General features: G+C 34.9%; 1 protein-coding gene across 1 annotated transcript in view; it reads right to left on the minus strand.

The window, feature by feature from the left end:
• Positions 1 to 18,371, minus strand: part of XPR1 (xenotropic and polytropic retrovirus receptor 1) — a 185,649-nt gene that overhangs the window by 30,123 nt on the left and 137,155 nt on the right. The window contains exon 11 of the mRNA XM_012735368.2: positions 16,732 to 16,926. Coding sequence (XP_012590822.1) covers positions 16,732 to 16,926 — 195 coding nt within the window. The remainder of the gene's footprint in view (positions 1 to 16,731; positions 16,927 to 18,371) is intronic.

Raw genomic sequence — 18,371 nt, forward strand, 5'->3', positions numbered from 1 at the left:
TAACAAATCTATAAAGAAGGGAATGAGAGTAAATATAATAGGAGACATGCACAGAGAGTGAAAGCCAAAATCTCTTCCCTGATTTTTCACACAGCTTGCCAAATGCTACAGCAGTGTAACATATCAGATCTAAAAAAGCCATCTGAAATGATTCTAAATCTCAGAGTGAAATGGTCCAAAACTGTAATGTCTTTTTATACAAAACTTCATTTGATACTTTTTTTCCAAATTGTATATTTTTAGACGTATAGCAAAACCTGTATTATCCCAAATTCTCTCAAAAGGATCAAAAGTCAGTACTACTTCTTTTTTTTTTTTTTTTGGGACAGAGTCTCGCTTTCTTGCCCAGGCTAGAGTGAGTGCTGTGGCGTCATCCTAGTTCACAGCAACCTCAAACTCCTGGGCTCAAGCGATCCTCCTGCCTCAGCCTCCCGAGTAGCTGGGACTACAGGCACGAGCCACCATGCCCGGCTAATTTATATATATATATATTAGTTGGCCAATTAATTTCTTTCTATTTTTATGGTAGAGACGGGGTCTCGCTCAGGCTGGTTTTGAACTCCTGACCTTGAGCAATCCGCCCGCCTTGGCCTCCCAGAGTGCTAGGATTACAGGCGTGAGCCACCGTGCCCGGCCTCAAAAGTCAGTACTTCTGAAACACCTATTCTGATATTTACTCTGGGATCCATTTCATTAATTGCACTATCAATCCACTTTGAAAATTAATTAAAAATATAAAGTTTAAGTAGTCTCTATTGATGTTAAGCAGAATAAAAGCTGATGGGAGAAATAAAATCTTTTTGTTGGTAAGGAACTCTTGGGTCTCCTTTCTTGCTGTGTTTGTGTGTGAGAGACTTCCATTAAAGTAACACTTCTTGTCTGTCTTTGCCCTTTATCCTTCCTTCCTAAGGAAACTTTATACATATGTCCTCAAAACCTTATGTAATGAGTACTATTATCATCAAGTAACATGTTCAAGATTCAATGATCCATTGTTTACTTGTACTCAACTCTTATTCAGTATGCTCTATTGCCTCTCTACCATTCATTCATTACTTGACTAACTAAAATAATACAAATAATATAGGAGGAAGTAGTATTCAAACCCAGTGTTACTTTTATCCATATTTTCTCAACACCACATTTGTTTATAAACCCTATTGTTTACATTCTACTAGGATTAACTCAAATGTGGTCAGTGAATCACCTTTAGCAGAAGCACCAAGAGATGCATCTTAAACATGCAAATTTTTGAATCATCACCCTAATCCCACTGAATTAGATTGAAAGTAAGACCCAAGATAATGGATTGTAAAGCAAGCATCCCAGGTTATTCATACACACACCAAAATTTGAGGATCACAGCATTATATCATGCTGCCTTGTTGGAAAAAAACCTTTTAGAGTAGAAAAAAGAATGAATTCAGAGACTGAGAATTCTGGTTTTCTACTCACTATCATACGATCTTGGGCAAGCGAAATGAGAATAAGATCTGTTCTACTTTTTTTCAGGGTTGATAAAAAGTTGAAAATGAAATAATGTCTGCCAACATGCAACATAATTCACAAATAGCTCTAGTAGAATAATATAAGGAGTTAAAGTGGCCTCAGAAAGTCTAGGCCAACCCTTTTTAATGGCTTGTTTAAAAGATGAAAATAACTGTTTTTTTCCTATCTATAAAAGAATTTTATGCTTATCATAAAATTCATAAATGGGCAAATAAAGTGAGAGTGTTGGATAATCACAACTGTAGAACATTATGTTAAGCGAAATAAGCCAGGAACAGAAAGTTAAACACCTCATGTTCTTACTCATATGTGGAAGCTAAAAAAGTTGACTGATCTCATAGAAGTAGAAGAGAACAGAGGATACTAGAGGCTAGGAAGAGTAGGGAGATTGTGTGGGGGCAGATAGGAAGAGATCTGCTAAAGGATACAAAACTACAGCTAGATAATAGGAATAAGTTCTAGTGTTCTATATCACTGTAGGATGACTATAGTTAACAATAATATATAATTTCAAATAGGTAGAAGGATGATACTGTTACCAACACAAAGAAATGATATGCCTCCTTAGTTAAATATATTTCTAGTTAAATATATTTCTTTGTTGCTATTGTGAAAGGTAGTGACTCTTTGATTTGGTTGTCAGTTTATTGTTAGCGCATAGAAATGCTACTGATTTCTGTACATTGATGTTGTAACCTGAGACTTTGCTGAATTTGTTTGTCAATTCCAGTAGTCTCATGGCAGAATCTTTGTTTCCTAGACATAAGTTCATATCATCAACAAAGAGTGATAATTTAACTTCTTCTGTCCTCATTTGGATGCCCTTGATTTTCTTCTCTTGTCTGATTGCTCTGGCTAGGACTTCCAGCACTATGTTGAATAGAAGTGGTGACAGAGGGCAACCTTGCCTGGTTCCAGTTCTAAGTGGGAATGCTTTAAATTTTTCCCCATTCAGTATGATGTTGGCTGTGGGTTTGTCATATATGGCTTTTATCATTTTTAGGTAAGTCCTATCTATATCTATTTTGTTAAACGTTCTTATCATAAAAGGGTGCTGAATTTTGCCGAATGCTTTTTCTGAATCTATTGAGAGGATCATATGGTCTTTATTTTTACTTCTATTTATGTGTTGAATTACATTTGTAGATTTGTGTATATTGAACCATCCTACATCTCTAGGATGAAGCCCACTTGGTCGTGATGGATTATTTTTTGGATAAGCACCTGAATTTGGTTTGCTAGGATTTTGTTGAGAATTTTTGCATCTATATTCATAAGGGATATTGGTCTGTAGTTTATTTTTTTTTTTGCAACCTTTCCTGGTTTTGGTATCAGGGTGATGTTGGCTTCATAAGACATGTTGGGGAGGATTCCTTCCTTCTTGATGTTGGGGAATAATTTCTGCCAAATAGGCACCAGTTAGTTCTTCTTTGTAGGTCTGGTAAAATTAGGGTGCGAAACCATATGGTCTGGGACTTTTCTTTCTAGGAAGGTTTTTTATTGCTGCTTCAATTTCGGTACTTGATATTTGTCTTTTCAGGAATTCTATTTCTTCCTGATTGAGCCTAGGGAGGCTGTGTGTTTCTAAGAATTTGTCCATTTCCTCCATGATTTCAAGTTTATGTGCATAGAGACTTTTATAGGATTCGTAGATGATATTTTGTATTTCCATGGTATCAGTTGTACTTTCTCCTTTCCATTCCTGATTGAGCTTGTTAGAGCCCTTTCTTTTCTGCTTCTCATTAATCTAGCAAGAGTGGGTCAGCAGAATCGACATTGTTAAAATGTCTGTACTACCCAAAGTGATATACAGATTCAATGCAATCCCTATTAAAATACCAACATCATTTTTTGCAGATCTAAAAAAAAAATTCTACACTTCATATGGACCCAGAGAAGACCCCATATAGCAAAAGCAATCTTAAGCAAAAAGAACAAATTGGGAGGCATCAATATACCGGTCTTCAAGCTATACTACAAGGCTATAGTAACTAACACAGCATGGTACTGGCACAAGAAGAGGGACATGGACCAATGGAACAGAATTGAGAACCCAGATATAAAACCATTCTCATATAGCCATCTAATCTTTGACAAAGCAGACAAAAACATACACTGGGGAAAAGAATCCTTATGCAATAAATGGTGCTGGGAGAATTGGATAATGATTATTTTGAATTTCTTAATATCTATAGTTAAAATCCCTTCCCTAACATTCTGCTTGTGAATTTTTTTCACACTTTCATCACAGATCATGGAGAGGATATCAATAACCATTTACTACCAGTTGTAGTATACTTACATAATTTAATCTTCACAATAAACTTATGAGGAATTATTATGTCAACTTAATGATCTTTTTTATTTATTTATTTATTTTGAGACAGAGTCTCACTTTTGTTGCCCTGGCTAGAGTGAGTGCCGTGGCGTCAGCCTAGCTCATAGCAACCTCAAACTCCTGGGCTCAAGCGATCCTCCTGCCTCAGCCTCCCAAGTAGCTGGGACTACAGGCATGCACCATCATGCCCGGCTAATTTTTTGTATATATATTTTTAGTTGGTCAATTAATTTCTTTCTATTTTTAGGAGAGACGGGGTCTCGCTCAGGATGGTTTTGAACTCCCAACCTCGAGCAATCCGCCCGCCTCGGCCTCCCAGTGTGCTAGGATTACAGGCGTGAGCCACCGCGCCCGGCCAACTTAATGATCTTTTAACTCAAAGAAGTCTAGTCATTCTCTCAGAGTAACATAATTAGTAAGTGGCTAACCTAACGTAGTCTTAGTCTGCCTAACTTCAAAGCCCTGTTCTTGCTCTCTACACAAAAGTACCTTTCACTAAGATGGTTCTTTTAAAATTCTTACTGGTAGAGGACTTGATTAAATTGAGCAGAGAGAGATCTGGCTCTCTAGGTAAAGAAACTACACTTTCTGCAACACGAAGTTTAAATGGAAGATTTAAAAAATTAATTTCAAATATCAATATTTTTTCACTTCTAGAGGAAGGAAACAGAATTTGTCAAATGTTCATAAGTAAAAAGGAAGAATATATAACAGATCCTAGACTTTTTGCTCAAATTCCTTCAGTGATTCAGTCTTTTCTACACCAGTATGAAATGTGTTGTGTAGGCTTCAATATTACACTTTATTTGGTAGATGTTCATTTCTTTTGAGAACACTTCCTAGTAAGGATAAAACAGAAGAAGTACAATTCTGCCTTTAAAAGAAATATACCCTAGGGCTGCAGTCCCCAACCCTGAGAGAGCAGACTGGTATTGGTCTGTGGCCTGCTAGGAACTGGGCGGGCGGTACAGCAGAAGGTGAGCAGCGGGCTAGCGAGCAAAGCTTCATCTGTATTTACAGCCACTCACCATCACTCACATCATACCTGAGCTCCCTGTCCTGTCAGATCAGCGGCGGCATTGGAGTCTCATAGGAGGGCGAACCCTACTATAAACTGTGTATGTGAGGAATCTAGGTTCCATGCTCCTTATGAGAATTTAATGCCTGATAATCTGAACTGCAGCTGAGGTGGTGATGCTAGTGCTGGGGAGTGGCTGCAAATGCAGATTATCATTACCAGAGAGGTCTGACTGCATGATAAATATAATGCACTTGAATCATCCCACCCCCTGCTCCCCAGTCTGTGGAAAAACTGTCTTCCATGAAACTGCTCCATGGTACCAAAAGGGTTGGGGCCTGCTGCTCCACGGTATCATTCAGAGGCAACTAAAATATATTTAGAGAGAGCCCTGAGAACCCCACATGAGAGGAAACAAACAAACAAATGCCAATGCTACGTATCGGTGAGATATTTTAACAGTAGGTACATGTCTTCTTTTTTCTCCTATTAAGCAGCAGCACTATTTTTTTAATATATGAAGAAAATACTGCTTGTAGCATAACAAGTATTTCTTTATTCTAAAAATTTTCATGAAAACCATATTTTATACCTCATTCAAAGTATTAATGAAATTAAGTATCAGCTCACTAGTCTTTTTGTATTTTGTTCATTACATTTTAAGAAGCATGTTGGTAAGAATTCCTTGTTTATTAATTATATATTAAGAAAATAGGCAGCTTTAGCAAATACTAATTACTCCAATATTTCTTAAGAACTAATTTTAAGACCCCCAAAAGAATACAACTCTAAGTAAGTTAATCATGTCAAACTATTTTCCTATCACTTGAAACAACATTAATATGTTAGTTTTTGTTTTTCTCCAAGAATAACTTTTGATTTTATGGCAGAGAGAAATTATTTTCATATTTGGGCTGGCTCCATATGGCTCTTATTAATAAAAGTATATGACTGTTAATGTGAAATAGCCAGCTCCCAGCAATGTCTTCAGTTTTCCATTAATGTGGTCATTAGGACCAAAGGATCAAAAAATGGGCTTATCCCCTTATAGGTACAGTTTGAGTTACTTTTGCTCAATGTACCTCTGTGCTTTCCCAGACAAAAATTTATTTGGCACTTATGATGATAGCACACAGCCCTGTCTGATCTGTTTTTGTTTACCATAAGCTTAACGCTCTATCATTGGGAAGAGCTCAGAGCATTCTATAAACTTAGACGGGAACATGGCAGAATAAAAATAATTACAAGACCAGGGTGTAAATTCTAACTTTGTTACCCACTGGCTATTTGATTTTGGAGCTATACTGTCTGTGTTCAGATTCATAGCCTAGGTTCTTCTACTTCCTTGTTGTATGGCACTATCAAGCAATTTAACCACTCTTGTTTTCAATTTCCCGACATGTAAAATGAAGATCAAGTGTTTACCTCTGACAAAGACTCTCTCCTTGACCTAACTCTAGTCAGACTCCTCTAAGCTCTCTGAGTATCAACCCTGGCATCTGTCCTTGTAGCAAGAATCTTGCTAAGTCATTTTAGAGAAAACCTCCATTCCTTGGTACCTGATTACCCTAGTATGCCTTCAGCAATAATTCTATGAAGTTGGTTTAGCTAGAATTCCCCCTTACCCATGATGTTTCCTTTTAGCCACTTTCCATTCATTACGCTACCAACCCACCTTGCCTATAAATTTTCCCTGATTCATGCTGTATTCAGAATTGAGTCCAGTTCTACACTAGATCACTTTTCCCCTACTGCAATAGTTCCTGAATAACATGCCATTTTAACTATGGTTCAGCTCTAGCTTTATTTAACTCCTTACAAGGCTGCTGTGAGTATTAAATGAATTAATATATGTTAAATGCTTAAAATAGCATCTGACCCATATTAGGAAAAAGTCATGGAAAGGGAGTTACCAGTAAGCATGTTAAATGCTTAAAATCTAATACTTATTGATTTTAATAAAATCTTGCTGGTGTTTTGCATTACTTTTGATGAGCCACTGTATACTATTTCATGTACCATAGAATTACTGTCAGTAAACTATTCTCCTATTGGTGGACATTTATTAGATTACTTTAGGTTTTTTTCATTTTTCTTTCTTTTTTTAACTATATAATGGTGTGAAGATACATTCATTTTTGCCCACTTCTCTATTTAGGAAAAAGTTATGAAAGGAAGTTACTAGGTCAAAAGATGTGAATGATTTTAAGACTTTTAACAAAATTACTAAATTGTTTACCAATTTATATACTCTACCAACAGAATGAGAGTTTATCTCTCCATATCCTTCCCAGCAATGAGCATCATCACTTCTTTAAGTATTATTTTAATTTGCCTTTCTTTTTTATTAGTAAAGTGGAAAACTTTTCAAATGATTATTAGCTATGTTCATTTATTCTACAAAATTATCTGTTTGTATTCTTTGCCAATTTTCAAAAAAATCAGCTCAATTTGTTTTCCATATCATGGGAGATTAGATTACAGTTCAAAAATATTCTCCCCCTTCCTACTCATCCCCATTTCCGTGGCAGAAGTATACTTTCTTGTCCTATTAATGCTGGGTTTGGTGACTTGCTTTGGCTTCAGCATGTGCAGACTTCCTTTTGGTCTAGTCATGTCACTTGCTTTGGCTCAGTAGTCACATGAGCTTTTAGAGGCTAGCAGGTATGAAACAAGTAGAGGCTTAAATTAAAATGTATTTGTGCAATAGGATTTGATCCTGTCAGTGCCATGTGAAGCATTTTTCCCCTGGATAAATATTCCTCTTTCAACCAGGGGCCCCAGAATGAATACACATTGAACAAACCTAAACCCAACCTGCAGCAAGGAGCCAAGTCCAGCCAGAATAGCAGCCTGAAGCAGTGCTATCTGGCTAAGCACAGCCTCGTCCAATCAATTCCCACCTGACCTACAGATGGATAAGCAAGAATAAGTTATAGCTGTTTTATGTTACTAAATTCTGGGTTGGTTTATTATGTAGCAATAGTTGATGAGTATACTTTTTATAAAACTCTAAAGCAAAGAGATTCACATACAATGTATTATTATGTTCCCTAGAGCACCATATACTTAGCAGGAACTCAAGGCCTGATAGTACATTTACCCGCTCATCTTTTTATTCTCTTTCTTTTTGCTGAAAATATCTGAACACAATAAAATTCACTGATGTTTATACTTTTCACCAAAGCATTTTCACCTAAAGTCATATATAATATAAAATAATATATAAATTAAAACCAAAAAATTCTAGCCAAAAAATTAAAACCAAGAAATTGTCTTTAAATTTCTTTCCAGTTAGACAAATTGTTCTATAAACTGAATTCATATATAATTTTCAAGTTTGCTTCTTTTAAATGTCACAGGTCTTCTGCCAACTTCTAAGCAATAAAATAGTAGAGAATGTTTTTAAACTTTAAACTTTTGTGTAGGTGTATTTCAAAAAGCAATATAATTTATATAGAAATGCTAACTACTGTGTTTCCCCCAAAATAAGACAAGGTCTTATATTTATTTTTCCTCAAGAAGACACCCTAGGGCTTATTTTCAGGGGATATGTTATTTTTTTTTAAGTACAGTACAACAATCTACATTTATTCAAATATAGTTAAGTCGTCTTCTTCTGGAACATCATCATAACTCTCTAAACTCCAAATTCCATCCTGAATTTCTTACGACTCTATTTCCTTTAGAACCACTGGCCTCAATCTCTCATGTCGAGCAATAGAGCTCTCATGGGGAAGATGAGAAGGGCTGCTCATCTTTACCGCTCCTCGAGGAAATGCTTGGGTTGTGCAGATGCGCTGCGTAGCCACGCCCATCACTAGGTCTTATTATCAGGGTAGGGCTTCTATTGCACAAATGCTTAGAAATCCTGCTAGGGCTTATTTTATGGGTAGGTCTTATTTTCAGGGAAACACCGTAGAGAGAAAACAACCAACATAGTATCAGGGGGTGGGCATATATTCTTTTTTTCTTTAAAGACTTTTCTTTCAGTGACAAAGAAGATACAAAGGAAATTTAATGTATTCAAATCTATAATTAATATTTTTAAAGAAATTTAAGATGGTATATAATCATAAAACCATTTAAAATTAGCACAATGCCAGTAGATAAAAGCAACTCAAGAAATATTTGTTGACTTAAAGTTAAATTAATAATCTGAGAAAAACCATAACTCATATTTGGCTTTATGGCATTAACAGGTCTTAAGCCAATACTGTCAAGATGAATTCTAAAATAATCAATTTATTTTATGCATTATTAGTTAGACTAAGAAAATTAAGGAAGAAATATATCAAGTTCAAAAGGGTTAAAGATTTGAGCTACTTTAATAGTAAGCCAAGAATGACAGCATTTACCCAAATGAGTTTTTTTTTAATTGTGTGTATATCATTTTTTAAAAAAAGTTAATAGAACAAAAATTTCCCTAGAGAATTAGAAAAACAATTACTGCTTCTATTATAGTACAACAAAAATAAAATTTGGAAATTCTGGCATAGCAGCCTCTTATTCAGAGTAAAAAGAGGGTAACAAACTGGCCATACCCCAGAAAGGAAACACTTCAGGACTAAGTGTGCTCACACAAAACAACGAAATGACTATTGCACTGAAGGCACTAAACTACTGCTTGGAATCCTCATTAGGGCCACAGCACCCTTAGAGAATGTTAAACAAGAACGGATCTGGGCACTGGAAAACAACAAACCACACAAATACAAATATGCTCTTAAGTGTGCAGAGAATATCTCTATTTTCCAAGTATTTTTAAAAGTCTAATAGCAAATGCTTTTTAGCAAATGCTAACAAAAAAGTCTACAGTAAAATATATTTTTAAAGGAAGTTTTTCCCCTCCATATAGTCAGAGAATAGCAAAGAGCTAAATCCACTAAGAATTTATAAATATTTTATAATGTTAGAAACTGTAAATGAAAAATAGAAAATCTAATGAAATGCTCTCCCTCAACAACCAGTTAGAAATAACAACGTAATAGCCTTTTCCATTATTGTGCTTCTCACAGGCTTTTCCTTGTCAAAGCTAAGAAACCTCAAGGACACACAAAAACCATTTAAAACATTTTCTTGCCTCCTCCAATCCCAATTCCAACAAAACACTTGCAGGAGTTGCCTTCAAATTTAGCTATGTAATGAAATGTAGATTCTTAAAATATGGAGATTGGCTGCTAGCTAAATTCCTTTGTTTCTAAAATCAATGATACAAATAAAATACACTGAAATATTTCAAATGTATTTCCTTTTTAAGACAAGTGAAGGCTGGCTGCAATATTACCATCCTAGTCTCTCTAAAATGGGCTGCCTAAACCTCCTCTTTCATCTTCCAAAAAATGATTCTAGGTACAGAGTTAACTCTTAAAAACCTTCATTTTTACAAACCACGCAGTATAACATAAAATACTTTGAATACTTTACAATCTTGAAAATGCTCGTAATCTAATACTGTTGCTATGGTAACTCTTGCAGGCTAGTTCTCTGCAAAGACAGATCTCTGAGTCTGAGCAAGGTTACCTCACCATCTTTTACTCCGCCCCCTATAAAATTTATCCTCTGTAATAACACACAGAATAGAACAGTATCTACCCAAGTAACCATATTGAATCTATTCTTTTGGCTCAATATTTCTGAAGTCTATGTTTTCTGATGCCTTTTCTCTTAGAATATTGTGTAAGAAACAATAGAAATCAAATTATACTTTTGATCATCACTCAATATCAAATTTTCTGTCACTGGTCCTTTGAGTTATCTTTCCAATTTTTTCCCTTTGTTTTAGACTTTTTGGTAAAAAATTTGAGTGACATAAATATTTAATATGTAGCAACTAAAAAAGTAATTTTTTTAAAAATTTAGGGATATGGATTAAGATGTATTTCGAATGGTCCCTCTGAAAAATACATGTTTTTGTTTTTTGTTTTTATTTTGACTATGGGCACATGAATTATGTTCAGTGAGTAAATAGGTATGTTATTGGGCAAAAAGTCAAACACATTCCTAATTGATATATACTCTGTGCAACTCCCACACTCAAGGTGATCACAAGGGTTTCTCTTATAAAGACTCTGTAAAGGAAGACACACATACACCAGCTCTAGTTAGCAAAGGGAAACTGCATTTCATTTTTCATAAATTTCATTTATGTAGCACATTAGAGTCTAAAGTGGTTTCATATGCCCTCCTTATCTAATCCTTAAAACAAACCTGTGAAGCAAACAGAAAAGGTACCATTATCTCCACTTTAAAAATGTGGCCCTGTCTGGAAACAAAACAAAACAAAACAAAACCTCTAGGCTGGAGAACAGAACTGGGAAACTATAGCAGTACTTCCACCACTTATGAACTGCATGGCCTTGGGCAAGGCACAAAATGGGATAACTAGAATCCTCCTTAACTTAATGTAAACAATAGGATAGAGCATAGATGTCACCTCACAGAAGTCTTCTCTAAACCTCCCATCCCAAGGCCTAAGAGCTCTTCTAGTACCCTGTTTATCTCTTTACATTCTATTTCAATGACTTTTTATAAAAAGTTGTGGTTGAAAACAAATAAAATTTACTATTTTAACCTTTACAAAGTGTACGGTTCAGTAGTATAAAGTATATTCACACTGTTGTGGAACCAATTAATGTCTTTTTACTTGTCTGCCCGTCCCCACAACATTATAAATTAATGAGGACAAGAATTTGTTTTGTTTGTTGCTATATTTTTAGTGCCTTGCACAGCTTGTTACATAAAATATTCTTAACAAATACTTGCTGAATGCATGATTGCTCTGCCTGTTTGCTTATCTATCTACTCACACAAGGAATGAGGTGGTTACAGAAGGATGTATATAAATATGTTAATCTGAAGTCAAATTTTCTTATTTGGCTGACTGGTTTCTCAATTAGGGTACGAAGAAATCAGAGTATGCCACCCCAAAATATGCCACTTTTGCATAAGGATTATTTTGAGCTAAAGGCAAATGAGAAATAGCAGATGCAGGAAAATTTTTCTGCCCTTTGCCTTTCTGTCTAAAAGCAGGGCATAAATTCCCTTTGTAAAGGTCACATAAATTTCCATTTGTAAAGATTTTTCTCTCTCCCATACCAGGAAGAAGAGGACAACTCAATCACCAGAGATGACATTTATCAATGGAGAAGACACCACTTAAGTCAGCATAATAAACCTTTTCCTTCATTGGATTCCCCATATATTTACCTTTTTACAATTTACCATCTCAGAAAGCCAATCCCTCACTTTTGTCTCATTTTTTCAAAATTTATGCTCTTTGTAAAAATGGTATATAAGTCCTGGGGTTTAAACACTTCTTTGGGTCTTTACTTCTTTACTATGAAGGCCTTTGCATATATGATAAACCTTTTCTCCTGCTAATCTATCTTTTGTCAATTTAATTTGTAGGGCCCCAGTCACTTAAGAGGGGAAGAGGAGTAAGCTTCCCCCCCCCCCCCCCCCCGTACAGGTACATTGCAGATATTCTCCATAAATTGGATGAGTGTAATCTGCAGTTCCAGGATTTTTTTCAAAAGGATATTTAAGGAATGTGATAAGATAAAGCATTTCATAATAAAATACTACATTGGTAAATGTGTATCGAAATTAACAATATTTAATTTTCCTAACCATTATTTATGTTAGGCTTAATAAACCTCTAAAATTAATAATCATATGATGGTCTACTATGTAGAAACTGAGCTAGTTAATGATTTTAATGATTGGTTAACAAATGATTTTCATTCAGTTTATGTTCAATTCTTTTGCTTTATTCTATTTATTTTCAACTATTTGATTTCAACAAAGAAAACTTGATCACAAAAATAATTACTAATGATAGACCACTATGCAATTTTGGGAGCAAGAATCCATAACTCAATCAAGTTATAAAACTGAGTGACACTGCAACAACAAAACTCCTTTCATTCTCATCTACATAGCTGTAAGACTTCTCAGAGTTTACTTATATAAAAATTGAAAAAGGGAATAGTATTAACAAATTTTTCTCTTTAAGAAATGTTTGTGTGCACTAATTTATTAAAATTTGTAATACATTTGTAATGCTGCTTTGGTCAATTGTAGGTAATGATCAGGATAATGACAATTACAACCCAGAACAGAAAACAAATAAATCTCTGAAAGGTGGCCTTATTAATATCCTACTTAACAGAGGAAAATAAACTATCAAACAGAAAGCAGGAGAAATAAACTCACAGAACTGCTGTTTGTTTCAATTAAAACACCTGTGGCCTAATTTGTTATCTCTAAGAGTTTTGTTTTCTCAGCCTTGAAGAGCCTTAAGTGGACAACAGGGATATGAGCTCTCTGCCTAGTCCTCCTAGGACCAAATTCCAAGGACTCTGATAAGTCAGCCTCACAGAGAAAATAAAAATAAAGAAAACCTGCAACAACTTCACCACTGCTTCTGTTATCAGCCTGCTAAAGCAGAGGGGAAAAAAAATCATTTTTACCCTTTAATACTCTAAGCAGCTTTTCCTCAGCTGCCTGGCATTTCTACTCCTTTATTCGTGTGCTGTGGCCACTCCCTCCCTCCTTCCCTCTCTCTTTCTTTTTTCCTTTCTCAAGAAGGTAAAATAAACTTTCTTTCCTAAAGCTATTCTACTCCTGGTGTGAGAAATCTTTCTCCAACCTACAGTGTGAACTCCTTGTGAGTCCTCACTCTTTCAATCTCTTAGCACCTTATAAGGACAGGAAATAATAATTTAATTTCAATTTACATATATGTAGCAGACAAAAGTAATATATTTTTAAAGCATAAAAATATATTAAAATAAAGATATTACATTAAAATATAGTTCAACAGGAAAGAGATGTAAATTTTCTGACTTGTGGAATTGTTTCATTTTTTAAAAAATAAATCATGGTAAGGATCAAACTGCTTTTTAGTTAGATGACCTGGATATATTAATATTGTTTAGTAGAAACATTTAGCAGCTTTATTTTAAAATGCAAATATTTAAAATACACTGAAATGGTATCTTTTGTAATTACTTAAACTTAAGATGAAAAAAATCTCAGCTGTAAACCTAAAAATGTCCCTGAGGTAATATAGTTTATAAAATTCTTGGAGTAGAAAATGTCTTAAGACCAAAATAATATCTAAACTACTTCTTTTCTAGCTTGGACTTTTTAGATTTGGAGTATTTATAGATTTGAGGAATTCCGATTTTCACCTTCTTACTGAATGGTATCAGTATACAGTTGACTCTTGGACAACATGAATTTGAACTTCTCAGGTCCACTGATAACACAGATTTTCTTCTGCCTCTGCCACCTCTGAGACAGCAAAAGACAAACCTCACCTTTTCCTCCTCCTCCTCAGCCTACTCAACATGAAGATGATAAGGATGAACACTCTCACAATGATCTAATTCCACTTCAACATCTCTAACCATCAGGGAAATGCAAATCAAAACTACAATAAGATATCACCTAACTCTAGTGAGAATGGCCTTTATCAAAAAGTCCCAAAACAACAAATGCTAGTGAGGATGTGGAGAGACAGGAACACTCTTACACTGCTGGTGGGACTGCAAATTAGTATAACCCCTGTGGAAAATAACTTGGAGATACCTCAAAGAGCTAAAAATATAAATAGTATTTGATCCAGCAATTGCACTACTTGGCATCTACCCAAAGCAACAAAAGACATTTTATAGTAAAGACAAGTGCACTCGAATGTTTATGGCAGCACAATTCACTATTGCAAGGATGTGGAAACAACCCAAGTGCCCCTCAATCCATAAGTGGATTAATAAAATATGGTATATGTATACCATGGAATATGTATACTACTCAATTACAAAAAACACAGGTGATCTAGCACCTCTTATATTATCCTGGATAGAGCTTGAACCCATCCTCCGAAGTGAGGTACCACAAGAATGGAAAAATATGCACCATATGTACTCGCCATCAAATTGGTACTAACTGACCAACACTAAGGTGCTCATTATATATTAGGTGCTCATTAATATTATTATGGTAATAATATTCATTGAATGTTGGAGGGGGTGGGGTGGGTAAACCCACAACTAACGGATGCGGTGAGCATTGTGTAGGGGAAGGGCATGCCTCTAACTCTGGCTTGGGTGAAGCAAAGTCATAACTTGTAACCAAAATGTTTATACCCCATAATATCCTGAAATAAAATAAATAAATAAATAAATGAATAAAATCCACCTCCATAATACTAAAATGTACAGATGAAACATTAACATTGTTTAACTTTTTAAAAGAACCTCTAAATAAATGCCTAAATTTTAAAAATAAAATAAAATATAATCTAAGTACAACCAATTGTGTTTGGATACCTATCCCTCACACATACAAAAAAATAATAATTGTACTTCATGAATAATACATTTTCTCCTTATGATTTTCTTAGTAACATTTTTTCTCTAGCTTACTTTAAGAATATAGTATATAATATACGTAACATACAAAACATATGTTAATTGACTGTTTATATGATAAGGCATGCTATCAGTAGTTAGTTTTTGGGAAGTCAAAAGTTATAGATGGATTTTGGCTGCATGGGGGTTGGTGTAGCTAACCCCCAAGTTGTTCAAGTGTCAACTGTAGTTAAACATATATTATGTTCTAAAATATTCATCCAAAAAAGTAGTACTCATTTTTACCTGGGATGGAAGAAAAGTATGATAATTTAGTAAAAGGAGCCATAAAATATCATGTATACCAAATCAGTTGCCTGGTTTATAATTTCTCGAGTAACAACCTTCTAAATCATGATGCATGCTTGAACTGAATAAGAGCATTCCTCATAAGAGTTAAAATTATGGGAGCTTTGGGGATGTGTTTCCTCCACTGACATACTTAAATTATATCGTTTAACAAGAAAGCCTGCATGGCGGCAAAATTATTGGCTATGTTTATCAATACTACTCTAGCCACAGAATCTACTGCACAAAGTGGAAGTATGTTATAATGTGTTATGCTGGACTAAGTCTCAAGGCTTACTGAAGCAATGCCCTAACCTTTCAATGACCATAAGACACACTTTAGATAAGTAGCAATTTTGTAGCACTAAGGCTCCTAAAATATGGCCTCACAATTTTAAAAAAATCACTGAAAAATTTTTTACCAAAGTATTTAAAAATAATTATAATGATTTCAATTAGTAACACTTCTTTACCACCTACACATGAAAAAGTGCAGCGTCTAAGGTGTGGGCTGATATTGATTTAAATAGACAAAGAAAGAATGCATTTTAGTAAAAGGAAGCTAAATCATTGATTGACAGTTCTTGGAAAAAGGTTAAAAATTCAAAAGGAATGACTGCATGTGGCACAGAACTTAAAAGCTTTTTCTCTTCCCAACAGAAAAACAGTCTCAAGTAATAACAGGTTGCCATGGAGATGAGGAACTAGAGGGATCAGAGAACTCAATTTGCAGTTAAATGGCCTGGAAACAATCCTTACTACTTGGTGAAGGAAAGCGATTAAAAATATATTTGATTGCCGTAGGGAATCTTTTTCACCTAGCCATTTCCCAACCTCATTAATGAACAAGGAAGTCTAAAAATTCAAATGAAAACCCAAGGTATCCATAGATTGAACCCATTAAACATAATTCAGATTTTAAAAATCATCACATATTCTTACTCCAGGTGACTATGCTTCTTTTCAATCGTACCTGTCAGTAAATAGTAGAATGAGACTAACCAGTTTGTTAGTTGAGCTAACTGGTATAACTGAGGGAACTGGAATTTCAACGGAAAAACAAAGAACATGACAAATGGAAAATAAACAGAGTAAGAAGCAGATTCAAGTAGTAAAAATCCAAGTTTTGAAAAATCTCTTCATAGCCAATCATAGAATACCTTTGTGAGTGTGGTAAAGGGCTGCAAACGTCACCATGAAGAAAGTTGTAGAGTATTTGCCCGCGTTAACTAAATGAGGAAAGGCCCTTTTTGTGTCTCGGTATCTGCGCAGGCACTGGATGAAGCGAAGCCAAGCAGGAATGCACTGAACAACGGCCCGCACACCATATGTATATTTGTGGCAAATTCTTGGTTCTGTGAAGATTTCAAAGAAGAAAAAAATTACAATTAAAAAATTAACTTGTTCACATCATTTAGCCATACAGTGTAACCACTACCAAGTGTATAAAAAAGCAAGAAGCCTGAATTCAGAATCATTTTCTTCTTTGCAACTATTACATTCTCAAGGTTTTTAGTGGTAGATAAGCCAAGGAGAGATGGTAAAATATGTAGGGGGGACTAGTGGGAAAATCTGCTCTCTCAGATTTCTGGATATCTGTCCTGGAATCACTTTCTTTGGAGTGTGATAAAACTATAAGAAAATTAAAATGTAAGTATATTAATCAAAGGGGAAAAACTAGTAGGCTCTGTAATTTGAAACATCAGGAAAACCTATCAAGTATCATAGGTGACTCTAGACAATTTCATGAACTCCAAACCACCATAACATAATACATGCAAGAGTATTTGCTCTTATGGTCTTTTTTTTTTTTTTTTTTTTTTTTTTTGAGACAGGGTCTTGCTCTGTCTCCCTGGCTAGAGTACAGTAGGGCATCAATGATAGCTCACAGTAACTTCAAACTTCTGGGCTCCTGAGATCCTCCTGCCTCAGCTTCCCAAGTAGCTGGGACTATAGGTGCACACCACCATGTCCAACTAATTTTTCTATTTTTCTGTAGAGACGGGGTCTCAATCTTGCTCAGGCTGGTCTGGAACTCCTGACCTGAAGTGATCCTCCCGCCTCAGCCTCCCAAAGTGCTAGCAGGATTACAGGTGCGAGCCACTGTACACCACCTTTTTTTTAAGCCAAAAATGGATTTTGTGTTTTTAAATAAGAATGGAATTGGTAAATCAATTTTTCTTTGAATTCTGGTTATGTATTACAGTGTGATCAACCTACAACAGAGTTGTGATCCACTGGCAGTCAATGAAAATGTGTGAATTGGCTTCATCGTTAACTTTTGTTAGTCAGATGTTACATAATCTGTCTAAATTAGATCTCTGTCATGAAGGCAAAATTCTTTAATAACTTGAACTCCTGGCATAAATTAAGAGTGGGAAAAAGAGCCAGAAGAAAAACAAGGTTCCAAATAAGAATTAAAAAGCAGTCTATAATGATTTTCTCAAAGCACTTAATCTAATTTTTAATAATCAGTATTTCTGATCACTGCTATCTACATGGTATAAAGCAACATTGTGACAAATTGTTGGCACTAAACATTTGCAATATAACTACCAATGTACTAGAAGATTTTTTAAAAAAAAGTTTTAGAATTCTTTAAGTGTAAGTTGTAAATCTCTTGGCAAATGGATGGCTAAAATCCTAACACATAATTTAAAAGCCAAATTATATCAGATACAGAGATTGCTAACAGAGTGCCAAGAACATTTAATTAAGTTTATAATATTATTGGAAGAGTTTTCATCATGACCTTAACTTTCTCATTTATCATTCCCAACACTGCTTACTTTACACTGGC

Source organism: Microcebus murinus, chromosome 23 (assembly GCF_040939455.1).
Source record: "Microcebus murinus isolate Inina chromosome 23, M.murinus_Inina_mat1.0, whole genome shotgun sequence".
NCBI lineage: Eukaryota > Metazoa > Chordata > Mammalia > Primates > Cheirogaleidae > Microcebus > Microcebus murinus.